Source organism: Lathyrus oleraceus, chromosome 4 (genome assembly GCF_024323335.1).
Source record: "Lathyrus oleraceus cultivar Zhongwan6 chromosome 4, CAAS_Psat_ZW6_1.0, whole genome shotgun sequence".
NCBI lineage: Eukaryota > Viridiplantae > Streptophyta > Magnoliopsida > Fabales > Fabaceae > Lathyrus > Lathyrus oleraceus.
This window is the reverse complement of record NC_066582.1, coordinates 248,461,862-248,487,740: the sequence shown is the minus strand read 5'-3', so window position 1 is coordinate 248,487,740 and position 25,879 is coordinate 248,461,862. Positions and strand designations below refer to the sequence as shown.

The 25,879-nt window shown below is 35.0% G+C and overlaps 1 protein-coding gene and 1 long non-coding RNA gene across 3 annotated transcripts; both read right to left on the bottom strand.

The window, feature by feature from the left end:
- Positions 1-10,664: 10,664 nt before the first annotated feature.
- LOC127074883 (uncharacterized) lies at positions 10,665-12,929 on the bottom strand. The gene is made up of 2 exons (XR_007786126.1): positions 12,380-12,929; positions 10,665-11,038 (listed from the first exon to the last, which is right to left on the bottom strand). It is a non-coding gene; the product is annotated as an uncharacterized LOC127074883 (long non-coding RNA).
- A 3,963-nt stretch (positions 12,930-16,892) lies between these two features.
- Positions 16,893-25,399, bottom strand: LOC127074882 (plant UBX domain-containing protein 7). Of its 2 annotated transcripts, none has more exons than XM_051016293.1 (10): positions 25,049-25,399; positions 24,711-24,850; positions 24,532-24,633; positions 23,036-23,231; positions 19,710-19,787; positions 19,553-19,621; positions 18,348-18,491; positions 18,115-18,211; positions 17,521-17,804; positions 16,893-17,245 (listed from the first exon to the last, which is right to left on the bottom strand). In XM_051016293.1, the coding sequence occupies exons 1-10, from the start codon at positions 25,148-25,150 to the stop codon at positions 17,081-17,083; spliced, it is 1,377 nt and encodes a 458-aa protein (XP_050872250.1). In that variant the 5' UTR covers positions 25,151-25,399; the 3' UTR covers positions 16,893-17,080. The 2 variants fall into 2 exon arrangements, with proteins under 2 accessions (XP_050872250.1, XP_050872251.1); XM_051016294.1 differs by having other exon boundaries at positions 17,521-17,795.
- Positions 25,400-25,879: the final 480 nt, after the last annotated feature.

Sequence of the window (25,879 nt, the reverse complement as noted above, 5' to 3'; positions counted from 1 at the left end):
CAACTGTCAAACAACACACACAAAAAAGAAAAAGGGCGCCCGGAGAGATCAGCTCAATCTCCTGCCTACATACTTCATCTGGTATGAAGATCAGGGCGATGTAGTTCCCCTACAGAGGGATAAAGGACTAGCCTAACCAGATAACAGAGGGAGACACAACTAGGGAGACTACGACTCGAGCCTAGATGTTATCATACAAATTCATCCCTAAGTTAAGGTTTCTAGCTAACTTGCACAGGAAGCAAGCCTATCCTAATCATGACTTGCACAGGAAGCAAGCCACACACACATTTAACTTGCACAGGGAGCAAGCCAAGCAAAAACCTAACTTGCACAGGAAGCAAGTCTAAACTAACCCTAACTCGCACAGGAAGCAAGTCAAACAAACATACAAGCACAGATAGCACACACTATACACAAGCAAGTGGCTCAAACAAGGGTTAGGTTTTAGTCGAGGGGTCATATCAACCTCAACAAACAAACCTCTGGAACTGGGTGAATGTTGCTCTTAACCTTGCCATTGAGGGGCTAAGGTGAAGCAGATGAAAGGTGAGTGAAGATAAGACTTCACAGCTCTTATCCCTGGCCTGGGAGAGCTCAAGACAAGAATGTGTGGGTTCAGAAAGTGGGAACCCTTCTACACATTTGAAACTGACTCAACTGTACAATTGTACAAGATCTTGGGTTTGTATCTGCAATGCATCAACACAGTGGTGTGAGCAAAGCAGATGACACACTGAATAGTGGGGGATAGATTGCATATCCCTACCTTCCACCAATTGCCTCTTCACTTAGGAGGACTTTGACTCTATGCAAGGACAAAAGTAAACAATCACAAACATTGCCTCTTAAGGAGGACTTCAGACAGTTGCCTGGCCAAGTAACAGGCCAGGTCTTCCAGACTACATGAAGAAGAAGAGACATACCTCAATGCAAATTGCTTATACAAGCAAAGCAAAGCAAAAAGTTCACAAGGAACTAAGCAACTAAAAGCACCTGAAACAGTCAAGCAGATGTTAGTATGCAACTTCAAACAAAGCAAAAAGAAACAGACACCAACAGTTAATTAGAGACACATGGATGTGCAAGGCACAAGGCTCTAGGCATGTGAGCCAAGCCACCTACAAAACACACAAGTTAGTCATGGTATTTAGGCAAGCTCAAACAAAAAGAATTGGTCTCATTGGTCATTTGTTGGCCAACCTGAAAACACAAGCTCAAAAGTGAGTAACAGGACCACTAGGGCAAGCCTAGGGTCAAAAATGAATGAGAAAGCCAAAACAGCAAGGGATATCCAATCAAAGTCAAGTTTAAACATTCAAGAAACACAACCAATTGGGTTCACATGCATATCAATCACTATCATCATTTCATGAACAATTTAGGTCAAAGTATAGCAAACAGAAGCTCATAGGAGTCAACAGCAAGATTTAACTCAAAAGTCAACTCAAACATTTCCAAAAATCACCAAATAAATCATGGTCAATCACAATCCACAGCATGGTAAGCATGTCAAATTTCATCTCATTTGGACAAGTGGAAGGCAGTCAATGAAAATCAGAAAGTCAAAGCAATTTTGAACATGCTCAAAGAAGTCAAACAAACATGTATCAACTTAGAAAATTCATAAATCAGAGATGGCATATGATAAATGAATGGGATCAAAACCATGGCAAAGATGAGGATGTCTAGTTATCTCATGTAAAATTTCATGTCCATCCAATAAAGTATGAGAATTTCACAAATGAAATGGGAACAAGTGTCACACAAGGTCAACATATGACTAACCAGGGGAGAAAATCTCAAACAATTAGGAAATGCCACAAATAAATCCACAAAAAATCACATGTAAACTAGACATACAATAGTAGGTTCATGCAAAAAATCAGATCAATTGGAGGTCAAGAAACATGGTAATGAAAATCATGAAGTTCGGCATCAATGGTGTGACACAAATTGTCACACCCTAATTCAAAAATTCATAACTCACAAACCAGCAATGATAACTTCACAAACTCTACACCAAAATCACCATGAGTGTGTCTAGTTTAAGCACAAAAAATTTGGGAGCCATTGGATACATTCTCATCATTTCACAAATGTTTTGGCAAAGTGTATAATATTTGGTCACATGTCACAAACCCTAGCACCATTTAAAAACCCTTGATCAAAAAAATCTGGAAAAAATATGATAAAATACTAGAGGTCATGAGGAAGACAATGCAAAAATTCCCATGATTTTTGGACTAGAATTGGAGGCGCAATGATTTTTGTAAGTTGGTGTCACAAAGTGAAATAAACATTGAGATGAATTGATTTTAGTTGGAACAAATATGTAATGAAATGCCAAAAGACCAAAACGCCCCTTGCTGAGTGTTGAAACTCAGCGTTTCATTTAAATGGGGAGGTCAGCGCTCCTTTTTAATATATATTTCATAGAAGGCGTTAAATAAATGAATTGGCATTGCGCCCCAGTGCTAAAACACTTGGTATCTGAAGCTTTGAGGCAAAGGTCTGGGGTTCGAATCCCCCTCGCCCCAGGCCTTTTGGCATTTATTTGGAAACAAGGCAAGGCATATACAGTAGCAACATTTACAGTATCCATATTGCAGAAAAAATACTTACAGTAGTTTCATACATTCAACAAAAATTTCCAGCAAGATTTTTTTGTTAACCAAATTCAACAAACAACATATCAATGCGTTCCTCTTGCCTTGCTCATCAACATTATATCATCCATTTTCATCAAATCAAGTTAAACAAAGAGAAATAATCAAAAACAAGTTTGGATGTGAAACTTCAACTCAACATAACTTGCAAAATACCAAACCATTTTTAGTGATCTAAAGCTCTTTGAACTCAGCATTAAGAGACCTTTTTAAAGCATGTATTTATTTCACAAAATAGGGAGATCGAATTTTTACCAAATTTGATGGACAGTTGTGGTACAGTTGTTGTTTGATGTTGTTGGCCTAAAACAGATGCTCCATAAGCCTTCCAATGATGAATGAATGAAAGAGTTTGGCTTGAAACGACTTGAAAAGGTCTAGAACTCGGACTGCCATTGTTGAGTTCATGTAGAAAACAGTCGGGAATGAAGCTTTACAGTTGAAGAAACCATGTTTGAATGAGCTCCATATGTTGTTTTGATGATGTTTTATGCAAGGCCAAGTTTTGTTCTTTGGAGTTCTTTGACTGTTTTGGAAAAATGCTAAGAGTGTGATTTTTGAGAGAATGAGAGAACAATGGTTTTTTTGCTATCCAAAGTGTGGCTGCTATTAGTGGTTTTCAAATGATGAATGGATAGTCAAAATAACAATGCAAGGCTTTGTTCTCTTTGAGTTCTTGGACAGAAAATTGGAAAATGCAAGAATGAAGTGTTTTTTGAGAATGAGAGCACACTGGTTTTTTGCTGTGTTAGAGGCTCTAATTCTGGTTCACAATGACAGAAAATCATGTAAAAATCTTTTGTTTTGATGTACAAGGTATGGTCCATGGATTTGTGGAGAGATATGGTGAAAGTGTACTTTTCTTCCAATGTTCAAGCAAGCTAGCATGGGCTGTGTACTTCATGGGAATGGGCTTGCAAACACATTTCAAATGACATTCCAAACACTTCCTAATTGGCCAAATGTGCTGAAAACTTTTAATTCAAAAAGTCAAACTTGAGTCAAACTTGAATTTAAATGGAACTAGTCAAAAAATGCCATTTTGATTGGTGAAGTTTTGGCTCATGAAATTTATATTTTTGGAAAGAGGGGATCAAATGTGACTTGTAGGAAAAAACCCCACCAAAATTGGCCAAATGGTTTGAGAGATATGGCCTCTTGAAGTTCAAGATTTTCTGAAATCGATTCGATCATAACTTGCCAACCACACATGGGAATTGAGAGTTCTTGGACTTTTTGGAAATGGGAGAACAAGATCTTCAACTTTCATGTTGGGCAAAAATTCATTTGAAGCTTGTATCATGATGTAAGTTTGAGGATCAAGACTTTCCATTTTTGGTAAGTTTCAGTTACAGGTCCAGTTTCCATTTTTGGAAATTTTTGCTCTGGCTTCAAATTCTTCCATGATGGTGTTTGGCATGATGTATGAGGACTATTTGGACATGAATGAGCTCTCACAAACCAATTCCAATCATCAAATCACTGATTAAATGGACAGTTGACTTTTAGGGTTTCTGACTGACTGTGCCTCTTCTGATGAATTCCAAACCCTAATTCCTTGAGAACTTGACTTCAAAGGGTGTCCCAAGTTGTATGAACTCTTGATTATTGATCATGGTGCCCAAGTTCCACAAGAATGGCCACCATCCACTGCTTTGACTGACTGTTGACTTTCTAGGGTTTTTGATTGTCTATGTATGAACTGATGACCTCTGAGCCTTCAATCCTTGACCAAAACACTTCAAATGGACCTCCAAGTCATGTGAACATGTTGGACCAACCCTAGGGCCTTGGCTCCTTGAGAAATGCACTTGCTTGCTTGGTTGACTGATCTCCTGATCAGTTTGACCTAATTCCTTGATTGGCCTGCACTTGAGGCAAAAGAGGCAATGCTATGCTATGCAATGGACCATGATATGCTATGACCTAACATGAAAATGTATGTATAATGATAGGTGCAAATTTGAGGTGCTACACCTATAACATCCTGATTTAATTAATCGCTTATTTATTTATTTATTTATTTATTTTAATTTATTAAATTATTTAAATAATTATTTTGTTTGAATTATGACATGTTTGGTCGGTGTCGGAATTTATGGTAAATTATGCTAATTTAATTAGTTTAGTGGTAATTAATTAATTAATTAATTAATTAATTAATTAGAAATTAGTAATATATGAGGAGTTGCGTCAATTATGTAATTTGAGGGAAGTAAGTGGTAAGTGGTAAGTGGAGAGAAGTGAAGCTTTAGTTGGGCAAGAATAATAATTTTGGTAAACTAATTAGAATATTATCTATTCTAAAAGTTAGAGAAACTAGGCTTGGAGAACACTTTTGTCAATATGTGAAAACAAGGAGTTTATATAACAAGAATGGAGAGTTAGGGCTTGGAAGGAGAAGGCCATTGAAGTTGCTTTTGTTGTTTTTGTTGGAATTACAAGGTAAGGGGAAAATTGTTCAATTAAGGGTATTTTAACCTCCAATAGGGTTTTGTTTTTTCTATGTTGCTTGATAATGAGTATGATAGATGAATATTTGTGATTCTATTTTGCCATTGATTGATGTGATAATATGTGTTTCTTGCTGTTTTGCTTGGTGTTCATGAATCAAATGATAAATTATATTGAAATTGAGGATTTTAGGGTATAACTATAATTGATTAATTCATGATAAATGATGAATCACTGTTATTCATGAAGGAGAATAGCAATCCAAAACGCAGCGGAATTTAAAAAAATTCTCCTTTAGTGATCCTTATGAATGGGCATGATCACTGATAGAATCGTTACCTCTTGTGACGATTGAAACCTTTGATGCAGATCAACGGAGCGATCACGAACGTTGAATGGAGACAACGCCTCTAGTCAATCCACACGAACGGATTCCTTCAATCTCAATGTTAGTTACTACGAATGAAGGTTTTGAGTGAGTGAGTGAGTGAGAGAGAGAGAGAGAGAGAGAGAGAGAGAGAGAAATGAAATTACAACTGAATAAATGCTTATATACAAGGGTTCTATTTATAGAACCACTTGTGTGGGTTGTAAGCTAAAAAGCTCACTTAAGTGTATGTGGCCCATATCTTATGATATACCAAAATCACTTAAGCGCGTGATACCTTACCATATTTCTTATTCTACTTAAGTGCACCGTACCTTACGATGTTCTACAATTCACTTAAGTGCACCGTACCTTATGGTGTTCCTTATTTACTCTATCTCTCATCAATTTGTCCTTTTGTGTGTGACCCTATAGGTTTTCGTGACATTAGCAATTATATTAAATCATGTATTTAACATAATAAACAGTGAGTAGTATCTAGCAACACATCACTGCTATCCAAGACACGAAAATGTCATGTGATCTGACAAATCCTTTTGTGATAATACTTATGTGTATAATTACCCGTTTTCCCCTATGTCTATATTGAACACAAGGCATAGACCGCGTCATCCTTGTCTAGTTAAATATTGGACCCGTAGACATTTATCCTATTATGCAGGATGAGCAAAATCCATCTAGGTCACTCATGTCCCTCAGCATGCTTCGTGGAGTACCCATCAATTGTCTTTATGGTCATCCAGTTACAGACAATGTTTGATCAACAATAAGGCACTCGACTCTACATCTAGGGTCCATAGTGGTTTCAGGTCGAAGGGTGGTATACACCACTATCACCATGAGAATAATTTATGACACTTTGCATAACATTCTATATAGTATTCTCATAGCGGGTCAATCCAGTATAAATATTACTCTTAATATTCATACCTATGTTTAAGACTTGATAACTCCTTATCCATGATCCATGAGATGTGATCATCAGTCTATATACATAATAGTCTTAATGCTTTAGTATTATCCTATTTTACAACAAAGCTCGACTACGGATACTTTAAGAATAGTGTCCTTATGTTTAATGGGATCTCATGATTAAGTCACACTTGATACATTAAACGGATTAACTATTCTAGGGACTTTATTAAACAAACATAATAAAGAAAAAGCCTTTTATTATTAATAAATAATTCGATACAAGTACCAAAAGTATTGGCCTCTAGGGCTTACACCAACAATTCAGGGGATAATTAATGTGTTGGTCATGTTAGAAAGTTATTTTGTGGTGTTTTGAATGATATAATGGATATTGGTTTAAGTTGTAAAAGGTATGTCATGAGGAAGATGAGTGATGCAGAGAAAATTGGAAATTCTGGAAAAATGTATGATGTCAATCGATTGACACCATATGTCAATCGTTTGCATGCTTTTATATTTGGAAATTTTAACTATGTCAATCGATTGCATGTGTACTTTTTTGGAAAAACATTAAGTGGCAATCGATTGCTTAGATGAATTAATCGATTAAATTGAGTTTTAAGCGTGTTTTTGAGAATTTAACGAGCAAATGTTTTTAATGGCAATCGATTGACACCCCATATCAATCAATTGATGTTGAGTTATTTTTGAAAAATTATGAAAACGAACCTTGTTTTATTCCCCGACGATTTTGGTTGTAACTTTGGTTCTATAAGTCCAAATGGAGTGTCGATCAAAGCTTTAGAGAGCTAACACGCGGAGCTACCTCATGGTAGTGCATTGTAAGATGATTATTGTATAAATGTATGTTCATTGTGTGAATATATCACTACTACAAATAACACTTATTTCACACGCAAAAGAGATGTAACATCGACTACCAAGGCGACGTAACAAAGGGTGACATGAAAAGATGTCACTTAACACTTTGGTTAAAGAAAAACCAAGGGTTAAAGTTATATATGATTATGGTTTCAAACTCCGACACCTGCATTTTTGTTATTTACAAAAACAGCGCCTCATACCTCTCGATTTATCCACAAACTAAGGGGTAAGATAGATTGTTTTTTTTAAATAAAACTCGTTACATTGTTTACACATAATATTAATAAAATAATTTATTTACAAACTACAATGTTTACCCAAAATATTTCTTTGTTTACATGGAATATTAAAATAAAAATTAATTAGTCCATGAAGATCATATGTTAGATCTTCGAATCCTTGATATTTGGGCAAGATCAAATGTTGGGTGTGCGATTCTATTCTCAATGGTTTTACCTCACATGAATTTGTTTCTAATACAAAACCAAAAAAAAGGTTGATAAAAAAAGGTCAGATAAATAAATGATTTTTGCTCAAATAAATAGTTAAGAGCACAAACCTTAAACTCAAATAATTTTCTTCTCTTGCATCCATCTTAGCGATATTTTCATGGCAAATAATCTTACAAATCCAAAGAGTTGGATGTAGATATGTTTCAAGCGTTCTTCATATTCAAAAATATGCTTTTATAATGGAATTTTTTATGTTTCACGCGGGTCACTAATGTTAGTGTCTTGAGTGTTGATATCTCATAAAATGAACGGCATATATTTGATCAATAGAATCACTAAGGATTTTTTATGTTTAATTTGGGTAAAATACTTTAACCCTCGTTTAATTGAAAATTGAGGTAAATAACCTTTGATTTTTTTTACATTTAATTTATTTCAAAGAATATTTACAAATAAAAAATATAATAAAAAAAAGTTCTTGGATTGTTGGTTCCTGGTTTTTCCCCTCGGTTATATGAAAAAATCGAGGTAATATGTTATTTTAATATTTTTAAAAAAATAGTAATGATCATCCATGGAATCATATCACTAGAATAATAATTATCATCCTTATTTAAAATGTAACGTATCTTTTGGATTTTCAAGAAGGCGTATATCATTCCAATTTATTTATACAATATTCAGGTCTCATTTCATTTCCATCTCTTTGTGTCTTCAAATCTAGTTTAAAAGTCTTATCTTTTTATTTAAAAAATATCTACAAAAACCTTCAACGAAGATGAAAATCTTCCGTTCGTTATCAATGAAAAGTTTGTTGATTTCGAAGAGTTAAAAGACCAGGATTTTGATCTAATGAAAACTATTTCCAAACATAAGTTGAAAGATTACTTTGACATGCTTCATGGACCCATCTACACTAATCTCGTAACAGAGTTCTGGTTAAATATCTCTGTTAGGCAATCTGATGAGGATGCCAAGTTAATACAGTCCAATGTATATAGCTTTCCTATCACCATTACTCCATCATTTTTTCTCAGACAATAAAGTGTGAAAAGAAATGCAATTGTGTTGAACAATATAGATTCAACAATGTCTTTTCAAACCACCTTCTCCTAATTTATGTCAACTACAATAACCTCACCAGTCCTGCTACTCTCATCCCAATTGCAAAAGTTTGGCATCAACTTCTAGTGGCAAATCTCCGTCCAAGAGTGAAACAAATAAAAACGCCTACTTCAGATGACAAGCATCTTGTGTACTTCCTTATCCACAACGTCAAAATTAATCTTCTTCTTACTATTTTTAACTTCTTAATTGAAATCATTGTGACTTCTCGCGAGAAAATAACTTTTCTCATACCATACAGAAGAGTTCTTTCTGAATTTTTCTCTCGTTTTGGGGTAGTTAAAAGGGTAAAAAGAGTAGGATTAAAAGTTGAAGTTGAGTTGAATCAGAATTTTGAATATGTTGAATAGTTATTTGTTCTATTTTTTTGTTATTTGTTGTCCTACTTCTCTGATTATAAATGAAATTTTTCCTTTCCTTTTCAATTGTATTATTGCGTAATTTTTTATTGAAAATAAAGAATTTGTGTTTTACCAATTAACTTAGAGAAAAATGTAACAAAGAAAAAATGGAATCTGGAAAGGCGACAAGTAAGAAATACTAATTAATCCATTGAAACAAACATAAAAATGTAGTAATCGGGATTGGAAACGTCCCTAATATTTATATTCCTTCGGTTTTTTCAAACGACCGCGGTAATAGGTTATACTAAAAATACAATAGCTTTCCTTATTGATATATTCTCTCAGTTTTATGGATAACCGAGGTAAAAGGTTGTTAGTGTGACGCTACCAAGAACCATACTCTCGGTTTTTAGCATTTCAAGGAGAAAGCTTCGTCATAAAAAGTTTTATTTGTAGTAGTGTATGTTGTGTATCGTATGTATAAGTGTGATAATTGTACATGTTTGAAGATGATTGATGAGGCGAGTGGTTCGGAGTGAGAACTACTCGTATTGTATTAAATTGATGATAAATTACAGTCATAGTGGCGTTGTAGTCTTTGCTATGTTGTTGTGTGATCGTTGTTATACCCCAAAATTTACCCTACCCCTCATAGTTTTCATCTGGTTCATAGTCCTAATTCATGTGCATACATCCATAGTTAATCATTTCAATTGCATCATCATTTTCAAACAAGAAGACAGACATCATGGATTCAAGGTGTTGTTGCTTTGTGGCTGATGAAAGTTAGGGTTTTCCAAGTATCTTAAGATGTGCTCAACCAAGGCGATAAACCCTAATTTCTGTTTTTGCATCCTTGACCCTTATGTGTGCATTTAGGGTTGAGGATTCATATGTATCACCATGATCAACCAAACCCTTAAAACCCTAATTTCTGATTTTTGCACTATTAATCCTTGTATGTGGCATTTAGGTTTTAGGATTCATCTGCATCATTTGGTCAACTTAATAAACTCATTTGCTTGATCAAGTTCATTTATAAGGGTGATCATCTTGATCATTACATTTGTGTGATTTAGATTGAGGTTCATTCATTCATGTCTATGGTTCAAATTACATGATATAAAAATGTCTAATGGCATAGCAAGATCCAGTTCATTCATTCAAATCCATAGTTTAAATTTCATGGTTCATAAACCTTTCATTTCATTACAACTTTCAATTCATTTGGTTCAAATTTCAATGGCATCATTCATTTGGTCCTTCATTCTAAGGCATTATGGTTCACTCCATTACAAGGGGCATTTCAATGGCATGGCAATGTTCAAGATGAGAATTCATCATTCAAATTTCAAAATCATGTTTTTGAGGGAAAGTATGTTACTTAGGGTATAAGTCTCATTTCAACCATACATGATCCATTCAAAATCCATTTTCCATATCAAAATCCATTTTCATTTCAAAAGAAACATCAATCTAGCATTACGTTACAAAATCCTTACATTACAAATCAAACCATACAAAAAAAAACATACATTTTTACCTAAGTTTACTTTTGGTCAACTATTGACTTTTTGGTCAACTATTGAGTTTTTGGTCAACCAGTTGACCAAAGTCAACTGACTAAATTTGACTATCCTAAACCCTAGTTCTTGCCATACTTCTCCCACAAGTCATCTTTTTGTGTGAATCTTCAAAGCTCCACTTTTGATCTTTGATGATTACCTTCACCATCTTACTTCAAGAACAAGCCACATGAATAGCATCTTGAAGACCTTTGTTGAATTCCCCATTTTTCCAAATGCCCTGCAAAAACAGTCCAAACCAAGTTCATATATGTACATATTCATTGCAAGCATCATAACAACAATGCAACATCTAACATGACATGATTGGTTTCAATTCATACATGGTCACACATGATGCATACCAAACTAAGTTCATACATATACATAGCCAATGCAAGACCATAGGTTACACATTTCATCAACTCTAGCTCAAATGTTCAAATCAGTTTGCATACATTCATCCAATTAACACATAACAGTTTGCACACATTCATGAATGACATGACAGTTTTCATATTAACATCCAATTCAAGCATCATACTAGCTATAACATAACATCAACATCTACATATAACAATCCTTGATAATTGTAAACAATCCGCACAAAATTCATTGCAAACTCACATTCATTCAAGCATCAACATGTTAACATAACAATCATACTAGCAGCCCACGCTACCAACAGAAGCAGGGCCAAGCATCCAAATTGCAATGCATTCATAACAGAGAATTAACACATTCACTCAACTGCAGAGCATTCTAACAGCAGCAGATCATAACATAAATTAATTTCATTAATAACATACTAACTGTAAACCTAACTGATTCTAACAACAATGCATTCTAACTGAAATCATAATATCAGTACATTCATTAACTAACTTCATTTTACTAACTAAGATCCTAACTTCTAACAACAAACTAACCATTCTAGCATGATTTCTGTTAAACCTAACATCAACCTAACAGCTCTTTTTAGTTTTCAATTTAACACCATTTAACTGTCTAAACTAATAGCAATGCAACTCATAACATAAATTAACCTGACAGGAATTACATCAGCTAATAGCTCACTAACAGAAAATTAGTTCTAACTATCTTAGCATAAATGCACTGAACTAACTATAACTGATCCTAACTAATAATAGCAACTAACCCTTCTAACAGATTTTCATCTCAATAACTAACTTCCCAAACTTCTAAGTATAACAGAGTCATTACTCCAAACCGTTTCCACCTGATTAAGATTAACAGAGTTAAAACTCTATTAACCTTCAACCTCTATAAAACCTCATCATCACCCAATCATCAACTCCTAATCATTAGCTCTCGAAAATTCATACTTTTCGATTTTTTTTTTCATTTTTCATTGAACCATTGACACTCTCCAATAATTTCCTCACTCTCTCATCAATTCACAGAAGCTCCCAATCCCTCACTTCCCTGGATTTCTTAATCACTCTCAAGATTTCACAGAACCACGTCACCATTCACAACAACATAAGCAGAAGAAGAAAGAAGGAGAAGACGAAGCATTTGAATTTGGAAGCAAGAAAGGAGTCAGAGCAAAGAGACTTACCGGAATCATCTTCATCTTCTCTGGAAGGTAGGTCTACTTTTCTCTCCATTTCGCTTTGAATCAGTTACAGACATGTATCTTAGAGTGTGGGGAATCAAATCCCCAACCAATTGGGCTTTGATTTTGTGGTATTAGGATTTAATTTGAAGTTTGGTATTTAGGGTTCTTTGATGGATTGAATTGGTTTGATAGTTAGGGCATGCATTAGTTGAAATTGATGATGGATTTGAATAGAGCAGGCTGAGACGAAGGGAACGGTGTAGGGATTTTGAGGATTGGCCCTCCACCACCGTCAGAGGCGATTTCCGGCGCGACGGAGGTGGTGTTCTCAGGCAGGAAGTTTTAGATGTTTCAATTTGATATGAGCGTGTTTTGGAATTCAAATGAAGCTTTTCTCCTCTCTCCCTTGTGAGCAATTGGGTTTGTTTCACCCATAGGCCCTTTTTTTTGCTTTTTGCACCCTGGTAGCGCTATACCCCCTGACTCAAAGCCAAAAACTGGTGGGCCTTGTTCAATGGGTCTGGCACCGCAAATACTTATCACACTCTTGTTTTTAGATTCACACCCCCTCCCCCTTTGCTCACTATTGTCCTTTTATTTCTAATATTTTATTTTTCATGTTATTTTTGCTTGTTTCTTTTAGCACATTTAGGCTTTTAAAAAATTTAACATGATTAGTATTTAGAATTGCAATTATGTTTAATTGATTTCTTTAATTGCTTGGAAATTACTTTAAAATTTGAAAATAAAATGATTAAAATATGAGTTAATTAGAATTTGCAATATAGTTCATTGATTCACTCCTAAAAAATTTGACAATGTAGCACATCTTTGTCGATTCGACGCTTGAGTTTGAGCTTTCATCACTTAATGAATCACTTTCACTTTCCCAAGCAACATAGGCTCTTCTAGACTTTTTAGATCTCTTGTGATGACCTTTCTTATTTTCTTTCTTAATCTTAGGACACTCTGGCCTATAATGACCTGCTTGCCAACAATTGTAGCATGAACTTTTAATCCTGCCTTTCTTATTCTCATCTTATTTTGAGGAGTTTAACAACCTTCTAGATTTGCTATGGTTCTTTTCAGAGTATTTATTTCCTTGTTCTCACATACATTTATTGTATTTTTTTATGAACAACCTCATATCTTCTTCATTGGAGTCCTTGCCATCTTTAGCTTCACAATCATATGCTCATTGTTTGAGGACTTTGATCTTGAAGTCTTTAGAGCAATAGACTTCTTCTTTTCCACCTTGTCTTTACCTTTCTCTTACTTCATCTTCTTTTCATAATTTTTTTCATGTTTTTCCAACCAAGTGAATTCTTGCTCATGTTCTTCCAATTTTCCAAACAAAGTAGTGATATCAAGTACTTTAAGATCATTCGCCTTTTTGATTGCGCTGACCTTGGGTTGTCATTCCCTATTAAGACATCTCAAAACCTTATTAGTAGCAATACCATTGGAAATAGGCTTACCTAGAGCATTCAACCGGTTAACAAGATGTGTGAATCTCTTTTGCATGCCGGTACTGGTTTCACCATGCTTCATACGAAAGAGTTCGAACTCTTTATTCAATATGTTGACTCTAGATTGTTTGACCTCATTAGTTCCCTCATGGGAAATTTCTAATGCGTCTCACATAGCTTTGACGGTTTCACAATGGGAAACACGATAATACTCATCAACACCTAATGCGGATATGAGAATATTGTGTGCCTTCCAATCATGTGACCATAACTTCCTATCATTATCATTCCATTGACTTTCCGGTTTTGGTACGATGACGCCTTTACCATTGGTCATTGTAATTTCGTTAGGACCATTGATGATGGTGCCCCATATACCCTTATCAACTGAATTGATATGGATACACATAAAAGCTTTCTAATAGCCATAATTCTCACCGGTAAAAATAGGTGTTCTATTATACACCCCTTTAGGTTCGGTAACCATTATCTAATACGCAAATATTAAGCACGGAATAAACTGGAGCTCGTGATACCACTTGTTAGACGATAGGCCTAGATCTAGAGGGTGTGAATAGATCACAAGTTTAAAACTTGAACCAAAATTGGTTTTGAAAAAGTTTATAGCGCAGAAGCAAGTTTCAAAATTTTATAGCGCAGAAGCAAGTTTCAAAAATTTCCCAAATCAAAAATCGTCTAACCGAACCTACTATTAAAAAGCGCGGATATGCGTAGAGGTGTAAATGCAATGATAATAATCCACAAGTCAATAAATAACAACTAATCACAACTAGTTGAATACAATACAATATGAAATGTCTATCTCCAATGAACAAAACACAGAAAAAATTAAGTCAAGCAATTTGTCGAACACTTAGTGTGTGATCAACAATGTTTGGAACTTTATGTAGTGTTTGTTGTTCTTAGATATCCAATCATAACCAAATGGTTTGTGATCTACACAAAACCACAAATTTCAAAACGCATTCAAAATTATTATCCAAACAATATTGGTCAAATGATCAATGCAATCGATAATTTACAAACCATAAAATAAAAGAGAGAGAGAGAGAGAGAGAGAGAGAGTACACAAGGATTTGTTTAGGCAATTCTCCAATCGACCTCGCTATGGGTACGTCTGCCCTCAATTCGAATTCGAACTGAGATATTATAATAAATCTTACTTTGCAAAATATATGTCTACAAGAGATGAAGAAATCGAACTCTATAAATCCTAAGTTTGATGTTGACTCTACCACGTCCAAAACCCTTGATCGAAGATTGATCAAGTAACCAACAATGTCGCTTCAATTCACTTGTTCTTGCTACTTTCTTGCAAGACACTCCTTGTCCCAAGGCTTTCACCTGATTGAATTAATCCCAAGCACACCCTTGTTGAAACCCAAGATTTGCCAACACGATCCACCGTCTCACGCTACTCCCTTGCAAGGCACCCCTTGTCCTAAGGTTTTCACTCGATCGGATCCGAATTGCAAAATCTTGTCCAAAATCTTCAAACCCTAAGAGATCTTGAAGGAAAACCTCAACTCAGTTTTCTGATTTGAATCCCTCAAAGTGCTCAACCCGATATTCTCGGTACGACAAATCTAATTTGACGTTATCAATCCTAATCTAGATGGCGCACAATAAAAAAAAATGATTGTGTGTAGTTTGATTGTGTGTATGCATAGATTTTTTATCTATAGGTCAACAACCTATACGAGCAATGTGTCGACCTATACAAGTCATGTGTCGACCTGTTTAAAGCATATGTCAACCTGTAAAGGTCATTTGCTCCCTATAGGTCAACCTGACAAAGGGGCACATGGAACAAAGCATACAGGATTTAATAATGCAGTATGGACGTCGACTTGTACATTCTATGTGTCGATTTGTAGTTTAAAAAGGTCTTCTATAGATCGATCTATGATCGTATGTGTTGACCTGTGGTGAGTATTTTTCACCCAAAACCAAATTTTGCATGCACAACATAATAACTTGATGCACAATTCTTTTCCTAACCATTTCCAACAATATTGGCATGCTTCCTAATGCAAGAACACTAGAATGAACAGCTAGACTCGGATGATATCATCGAATGTACATAAACGTTATTTCCTAGTTTTGACAGCAAACAAAATATTCTAAACAGAAAGTTGCACTCACTACTAGAAGAGAAGCAGACAATGACGGGCCATGTCGTTGATGTGTAATTATATTGTAGTATTTGGAGAGCGGACATAGATAGAGAAATTTTTGAGGAAGTCGGGCCTCATATGGCCACTCTACATGTCATCTTAGCAGAGACACGACATATGTATTGTCTTTTACTTTGTATTTTGATATTAACATTTTAAAAGTTTGTATTATGATTTATTGTATTTTATGAACTTTGATATATGGTTTACCAACATTTTGTTTAAATATTTAATATTATTATTGAATGAAAATGTGTATTGGTTTATTGTAAGGTTGGTTTATAAATGACTTTCAATCTAAAGTTTATTGAAAAAATGTTAAATTGTCAAAATTTTAAAATTTGGATTTTTTTTTAACATAGAAAAAATGCTATGTCAATGCATAATATTTGTCCAAAGATTAAAATCCAGTGCACTAATTTTGTATAATAGATGCGTCTAGATTTTCATAGATGAATGATTATAGTGAACAACACCCTTATGTAGACTCCTCATTTCAATGCTCAAACAAGGTTTAATTTTCTAGGTTAGCATTCCTTCTTCAGTTTATCTTCAACTTATTCTAAAAAAATGTGAACCAAAATTTTCTTTGATTAAATATCTACTTATATATGAATTTCCAAGAATATATTTCGAATTCTTTTAGGACAGAGAAGCAGAGTATCAATGTAAATTATATTATACTTAATGTTATATGCGTAGAATGTAACTTTCGTTTAAGTCCTTAGACAAATACTACTTTATTACATTTGATAACGTCAACTTTCCAATTAAAAATAAAGTGGCAGTGTTGACTAACCACTACCAATAAAAGTCACAATAAATATAAATATAGGAGATTACTACTAGCTAAATTGATATATTTCCATTGACTTTACGCATAACTTAGATCCATAGTTTATACACAAAAGAGTTTAAATAAAACTTCTCTTTTCCTTTCAGCATAACCATAATCCAGCCTCGTCACAAAAGATGAAAAACAGGATCATATATTATCAATCCGAAATTCTCGAGTCTGAAAATAAAAATCTAACTCAGTCCCAAGTCACCGAAATCATAGAGTTGGCAAGGCCTGATTCTTCGAATGATGAATTACTTTCATAGTCAAGGTTTTTAGATGCTCCAGGAATTGCATGAGTTAATTTAAATGCCTTCATCTCATCATCTCCCAGCTGAACAGCAATGAATGACCACAACAGCTTCAAAACAAACAAAGGGTCACACAGAATCCAAAACAGTAAAAAAATAAAATAAAAAATAAAAAAACTGGTAACGAAAATACAAAATGAACTTGCACGAGTCTTTTTACTAGGCAATAATAATAGAGACTGATAGCCTAACTAAACGAAGTAATTAACTACCTAGCTGAGGGGTTGCCTATTGATGAACTACCTAGCTGAGGGGTTGCCTATTGATGAACTACCTAGCTGAGGGGTTGCCTATTGATGAACTCCTAGAGAACAACATGTGTTACCTGAATTGGTTCAGAGCGTAAAAAGTTTCGCTGAACGCGGCGTCCATCTGGAAGTCGTACACCAACTCTGCATAAGAGATTTCTTTCAGCCTTAGGCTCTTCGGGCAGAGTTGGGTAAGCAGGCCTCTTTGGTAAGGCTGTTTCTTCCAAGTTGTCAGCAACATTTGCATCTTTCTTATCTCCTTCAGTCACTGCACTTGGTTCTTTCATGTTTTCCAATGATGCTGCTAGCGCTCTTTGAACTTCCTCATCCTCCTCTTTACTTGCATTTGAATCTACAACAGCTGTAAGATAAATCAAGATCATGACGGTGAGAAAAACATGTAAAATATGATTTTAGTATTCGTAATGGCCATAAAATCCAGGCAGTAAGATTTTTAGAACAAAACCAAAGGAAAGACATTATAATCAAATGTGGATTAAGGTTGATGGGCAAGGTCCATCTAATAACAATGATATAGAAGATATCAATTCTATGCAGTGTTGATACGTAAAAAGAAGTAAATAAGTCAACAGGACAATAAAGACACATTCAACGTTAAGCTGACCTGTCGCTACACAAAGAAGCAGAGCACATAGAGATGAGCAACAGACCTTTAGTTTTTGGTGGGCTAGAACTTCCTCTAGGACGCTTGTTAGATAAGTTACTGTGATGATCCTTAGGACCAGCGTCAAGGAATGTTAGCAGACCCTAAAGAAAAGCACAAGGTTCGTGAAAATCAGTAAGAAATATTAAAAACAGAGCCCGGGATTTTAAATATGAATAGATTTTCAGTTTCCCTAGAAAATGATTCGAACATAGTAAGCTATGAAGCTGAATCACATACTTCTAATAAGCTTTCTGGTTGAACCATTCCGCCCCAAGAGCGCATCTTTTGGCCAGTGATGGGATCAATAATAAGCACAACAGGAATTGAATCGAGTCTGTAATAAGTACAGACTTTTTTGCCTTCAGTTGTATCATCATATACCTGTATGCGAAAAGCAAACAAAAGATTTAAAAATTGGTGTGTTAAATATTAGCAAGAGAAACTGATCAAACATCTCAATATAGCCCAAATATATGCCACATCTACTCTCACTTTAAGCGTTTGAAATACCGTGGAATTAGCATAGTTGCACAAACTAAAGCAGTAGTCATTTAGAGAGTCAGAGCAATGTTTATACAAGTCCAAATCACCAAGACCCAACATTCCCTTAAACCTACGCAACACACAATACCAACAAAACAGCCCCTCTTTTCTCTCCCAATCTAGGTCAAACAAAATCCCCCATAACTACCTCAGTCTGTGACTAAGCTCAACAGAACTAGGAAAACCTGTGGGTGTATAAATAACTTAAACTCTTAGATTGGAGAGTTTATAAAAAACTGGATCCAAGATACTAACAACCTATGGATTACCCTCCTAAAACAAATCCCAACTACATAATGCCATACCACGATCCCATAACCAGTGAAGTTAGCTAACAGGATATGATTCCAAACCTTCATATCTGCCACACAACTATTCCCCAAATTAGCCATCAGATTATAAGGAATTAGAAAAATGAGATAATGTTATCAGTCTTATTATAATCTCTACGGAAGTAGGATTGCCATCTGCAAACTATAGAAGAGGTGGAGAAGATTAATAAGTTTTCCACAAATATAAACTCTAGCTTAAGCTTTGTTGTTGTTTTTTACTTTTTAATTCAATAAGGAGAATCTTTATCGTCTAAACTCCATAATTATTAACTTACAAATTTTCCTGATAAAAGTTGTCAAACTCGAGATTCCAGGTAAACATGTTTATCCTACACAACTCAGATTGTAAACTCAACTCTTAATGAAATTAATTTTGTATCGAAACTTAACCAGTCAACTTTACATGGTGACTTTCAGCATTATGAGTTAATGTTAAAAGTCAACTTCTCTATAGAGGTTGAGCATCTATTGTGGTTAGGATATGTCATGACTACCATTTAAAATAACACTACAAATATAAAAATAAATTGACTACAGGTGTTCAGGTGAGCAGAGAAACAAGCGTACCTGCCAGAATATGAAATTTGTACTAATGGTCTGAGAAACAGCGTCATTTGCCCATGTATCCCGATTAAGCTTCACAAAGAAAAAATTAACACCAGCATTGATTGAGCTGAAACAAATAATCCAGAAAATTGAAAATGGAGCATCGAGAACAAAATACCATATGTGAGCTGAATTCCTTGGTAGATTGAATGTTCACCAATAACCACTTGTCCTGCATAGCAGCAGCACTTTTTGCCTGCACTCAAAGATCAAACCTTAGTCAGAAATGCATATCAATTACATGTTCCACTATTTCACAATCATATGCACTACCACCCATCTAGCGCGAACCATGACACATTATGCAAGCAAATTCTATAATCAACTATCACATTCTGAGTTTCTGTGCTAGTCTTTTTGAAATGCATATAAGGTGACCATGCAGATGCTTGTAGGAGCTTCTGTATTCTGTTAGTGGTTCGTTCTAGCCATAGGTTTATGCCTCGTACATTCAACCCAATCACTTCAGAATTTTATTAGAGCACATTTCAGATACTCCTATGTCTGATTAAAATTCTCAAACTACTAGATAAGGGTTCATATCATTTTGTGCAGCTATTTTTATTCAATAGCATAGTTACAAGTCCTGGATGGTGGCACAAAACAACCAACACCAAATAGCAGATAGCGGGAACAAGATAAATAATTTATACTGCAAAGCAAATATAACATTAATGCTCAGAAAAAAGAAGTGCCCAAAATAAGGATTTTAACAGTTAATAATCAAAATCTGTTGTTTATACACATCAACATTATCAAATAAAGGCATGGTTAAACAGAGCTAAATTGAACTAAGTGAAGAGGGCATAGCTGGAAATAGAACAGTGACTGGGTAACCAAACTGCACAAAAAGCAATGAAAATTTGCAACAATTGGATGAATCTGTGACTCCCCACCCTGCCCAAAAAAGAACAACACAATAGTTCCCAGGCAAAAGTTCCGTATTGCACATGACAGCAGTGCTACAGCACCATTGTGTTGTGGCAGTTGGCTTCAAAAGCTGCTCATTCATGTGGTGTCATGAGTCACATATGTCGCACTCAAAATCATCGTCACTACAAGAAGAAAAATGCATGTGTGGAAAGCATTATGATGAAAAGGGGCTTAAAAGTTAAAACACCCACAGCTGAGTTTCCAAACCAATATTTTTTGGACAGATTATCAATCTGGCACGTTGTTTGTTTCAGAAATCTGTTAGACCTCTTATTCGAAATATGTATATAAGAGGAAAGGGCAAGACTGATTATATCAATTTTGGGAAAATTATTGATAATTACTTCTAGTTATGGGGAAGTTACTTTATAGGACAGTGATGGCTAGTTATGGAGTGTTAATGCTGTGAGCAGTAATTGCTTATGCATTTATTTATGCCTATTCAGTTCTGGGTGGTGCATAATAGTAAAAAGGAAAGACACTTGACAGGAGAGGGCATCTTAGAAATTCAGAGTGGAATTTGGAAAGGGAGAGTTCCAAGCCTCTCAAAGTCCTTGCCAGAACCGTGTCCTCATACTTCTCTTTCTTTCTTCTGTTGCTTTGTTTACTTGTATAATTATGTGTGTATTTCTATGTGAGGCTATTTTCCTCCGTGGTTATTCAAATATCTATCTATTTTGGTAGCAGTTCTATCAAAATATTATTGGGTTTGGAACACTTCTTACTCAAACATTCATACGCATAAGATCATCTCAGTTTCATACTATGTTTTCTGACCCAGTGACCCACTGCTTGCCTGTGTCAATTTTCAGCCAACCCTGAGATTTCCCAGCTACTGGCCAACTACTCAAAGGTGACTGTCCTTTGATTTGTGTTCCATTCCTTCGCGAGTCTCTGTTCTTTTCTTTATGTATTGTAACCTGCTCTTTCTTTATCTTCCAGACATCAAAGGTAACATTCTTTTAGTTTTTTATATAATGTGTTCTATTTTTTACTATTAACTCCACCATCTCTTTTTTACTTGATTCCCATATTATCTTTGCTCCAAGGTTGAGGGAGGGGAATGTTTAGACTATGATGTGTACCTATTTGCTACCCACGCATTTATTGAGTAATTTTTCATTTTAGAGTATTAACAAGTGTGTAGTATAAATTGTTTAGTTTGTACTTCAATATCAAAAAAAAGACTGTAAAAGAAAGACGGTGAATGAAATGGAAATCATGACTCACTATTCTAAATTGATAGTAATAATTAAGAAGTCAAGGGAGCAACCAAAGTCCCCTTATTGATACTAGTAACAGCTTATGTTAAAACAACATTGTTGTTTGTTCAATCGTGATCCCTAGCTTAAAACATTTTTAGAAGTGAGTTTCCAATTAACATGTCTCTTAGAACTTTCTAGAAAGCCAAAATGCAAATATCTGAAGGTACTGTTTCTAGTACCTTGAAACACTTCAATTTGTCTCCATCTGGTAAGGAAAACCCCCCAACTTTTAAGACTGACCAAGCACAAGAACAATTAGAGGACAGGTGCATGAGGGCTAATTAAGGATGGGGGTAGGCATGGCAACGGGTCGGGGTCGGGGTCGGTTTTTACCTTCCCCAAACCCAAACCCAATTCCCTAAACTATCCTCATTCCCCGCCCCAAACCCAAACGGGGATGGAGAATTAAAATCCAAACCCATCCCAAATGGATTCGGGTATCCCCGCCACCATCCATTTAGTAAAATCAATTTTTTTAATAGAAATATTTATTTTTTTCAAAATCAAATTACATTACAAATAATAAAATAAAACAATCTCAAAAAATTTCATACATACATTACAAATATTTTAAATAATTAATACAAATCAAAATATTAAAACATTGGTCACGTATTTAATATTCTAAATTATCAAAATTAAATAATAATGTACATAATGAAATAAACGGGACGGGTTCGGGGTGGGTACTAGTGTCCTCATTACCTGACCCATCCCCATATTTTTTAATCGGGGAAAACCCAAACCCAATTAAAGCGGGTTTTCCCCGTCAACTTCGGGGCGGGTTCGGGTGGGTACTTGCGGGTACGGGTTATGTTGCCATGCCTAGATGGTGTGCTGCTTAATGGCTAGGAATCGACTGATTTATGCACATTACACTCAAATGGATTTATGTGCAGCGCATTCTAAAAATACAAGAGATTTATATTGTAAAGCTACTGAGCCGCAAGGGATTTTTAATAGCTTCTAAAGTAAAAAAAGATATGTCAAAAATCAGGAAAATTGGGAAATATAGGAGGTTGGAGTGACGAACACTGCATGTTGAAGTAAAGAAAGTATAAAAAAATTTAAAATACAATCAAGCTCATGTTCAAAAAATTAAAATCCAGCTTGAGTTTTAGCCGGGTTTTAGAAGCTCAAGCTTGAAGTCAAATCAAATAAAAAATGTAAATTGAGCTTGTCTTTGCTAAATTGCAATTCTACCGCCAACACAAACCAAACAATCCAAGCTAAGAAGCATATTTACCTTATCAAAAGAACCAGTGAACATAAGATGAAAAGGAGGGCGATAGAGAGAAGCAAGATTGTCGCGGGGACTCTCTGCAGTAGAGGCAGCACCTTGCTCTGGCTCCCAAACCCCTGGACGCCTTGTTTCTTGTTCAAAGTTACGGAATGCAATTAAGGGGCTTGGTTCTTGTGAGATATGTCCTAGCCTTGATGCTCTGCACAAACATGACAAAACAAAATTTTAACAAATAATTTGTCTGAAAACAACATAAACTTGCATACATACATACATGCACACACAAAGCCTATAGATATAATGGTATACGTACTAAAAGACAATGTGTATTTGCTTATGAAGCTTAATGAGCATAACTTAAGTACAGGAAACAATTCCTGGATAAAGAAAAACAAAAACAGCACGGATTGACTTTTGACCACAATATCTCTTCAAGAGGCATCGAAGTAATTTATATTATAAACAACAGATAAAAAATGAGATAAAAGAAGACAGCCCTAGCACACTATGGTGTAATATGCAAGAAAAATATAACAGTAAAATAAGTACATATTACATAAAGATTTTAAATTCCATAAAAAGATACTAGCAGTATGCTTCTTGATACGTCACCGACAACAGTATACAAAACTCAGGAAGAGTTGATTCGCTCTAGTTGCATAAAGTTCATGAGACAGCCTATCCAGCCACAACAGTTCCACTTTTCGTTCATCTTACTCCCCCTTTTGTCATCACTAACTAGTTTACAAAAAAAAAAACATGCGCGGGGGAGAAGAATTATGTATTAACTACAGAACTGTTATATGCAATCGAAAGAATAATCAGTCACACGATGAAAGGAATGGTAAAAGCACCAAACTTCGTTGCAAGGATATTCTACTTGAGTTAAACCCAATCAATGTCATAGTTAAAGCCTACCTAATGAATTGCATTTGCATCAACACGCATGATAAAGAAGGGCTAAAGATACCATTTACACACTATGTTATTAAACTCGACCGTTTCGGCTGTTATCTCGGCACGGAACAGCAAAATTAAGAAAACCGCATCAGGCCGTGCCGTTCCATCACATGTGAGTGACTCGGCTGACACGACCGCAATAAAGTGATCGGATTCAGGATGACGTCATCTCAAAGCAGCCGCGTCTGCCGTAAATGATATTACCCTTACATTTTTAAGGATAACAAGGTTATTTTGTTGAAATTTATTGGCATTTTTAAACGTGTTTTGCTCAAAACTTCTGACTTTTATTTCTAAATACTTCATGAATTTTGATTAATTTATTTAAGTTTTTAACGATTATGAGATCATTAATATTAACTAAATTAGTATCCGTGTCACTAAAATATTGGACGTTCCACTTCGCACCCTCGTTCCGTTCCATTTTTGAAGATGGTCGCGATCCGAGATTGATAACATAATTTACACAAGCATCTACATTACACCAAAATCCTACAGTTTCCAACGTAAACAAAGAAGTGGCTAAAAGGAAAACATACCCATACAGCATTGCATTATCATAAAGAGTTTCCCTTATAACAGGTAAGGGAGCGCGCACTTCATCTCCATCAGTAAGACCACCCCTTGGATTAATTTGTTCACTAGAACAATCACAAAGAAAGTAAGAAACTAATCTTTACTCTTAACTCCAAAACCATAACCCAATGACTGGCATTACCTTAAAAGTGATTGATCAGTATAAGACTCAATGTTTTCTAAAGGTGGAGTAAAAGACGATGGTGCCGGCGGTAGCACCACCCCAGATTCACTCCCAATCAAGAACAACTGAAGAGCTTCCTCAAGTTTCCAACTCGTAGCCTGTTAAACAAACACACCATATCTTATTAGATCTCAACACAACAACAACCCTTGAATCAACAATAATTCAAGACTCAAAAGCTTCACAACTAAAGTTAACACATTTCAATGGATTAAAGATTCAGCAACATGGAAAACCGTTTGTAACAGTGATGATGCAAAAAAAAAAAAAAAGAGTGAAAGAGAAGTTAAACGAACCTGAAGAAACTGTCTAGCGGTGGCGGCGGTTTGGCCCTGAGCGACTTCCAGGAAAGAAGAGACCAATGCTTGTTGATCAATGGCAGATACCATTCCCTCCATTGAAATCGATTGAGTCTAGGATTTGGGAATTAGGGTTTCGTTATGATGATTTTATGTTCTCACTCTTCTTAGAGTCTATCTTGTAATGAAATAAAACTAAAAGATGAATTTTGTTTTGCCACTTCAGGAATCAAGATTTTATCGGAGATATATTTATTTATTTATCTATGGAATCAAGCCTGAAAATATATATTACGTGTTTATTAATATTAATATGGAATAATAGTAACTAATAATAATGAGTCCATATTTGTGTGGAAAAATTGAATTGTGAGTCAAGATTTATTTATGTGAAAAAGCAAATAGAGTCAAGATTTTATCATCAATCTGAATAGTAGTGGTTTCTTCAATTAGTGGTCAAAATGCACGAAAATGTGTAATTGAATTATTATCAATGATAAAAAAGTTTATAAAATTTATTTATAGATTTTGTACGTAAATTATATATAATATTTATTACCATTTCGATTGAAAATTTAAATATGAATAAAGTTGGGAGCAAAATTATTAATGTTAGTGATTTGGTGAACAAAGTGGATGAGTGTAAACAACAATCTTTTTCATTGAGAGAGCAGGGTCACAAATCTGAAAACTAAAGCAAAAAATGTGTTGGTACTATTTTTTTTTGTCAAATGTTATTTGATAAATTATTTGTTTTTTCAATCATGTTGTTAATAACTTAAATGCAATGCATGTTTTGCACCACTTCACAAGAGTTATAACTAAAAT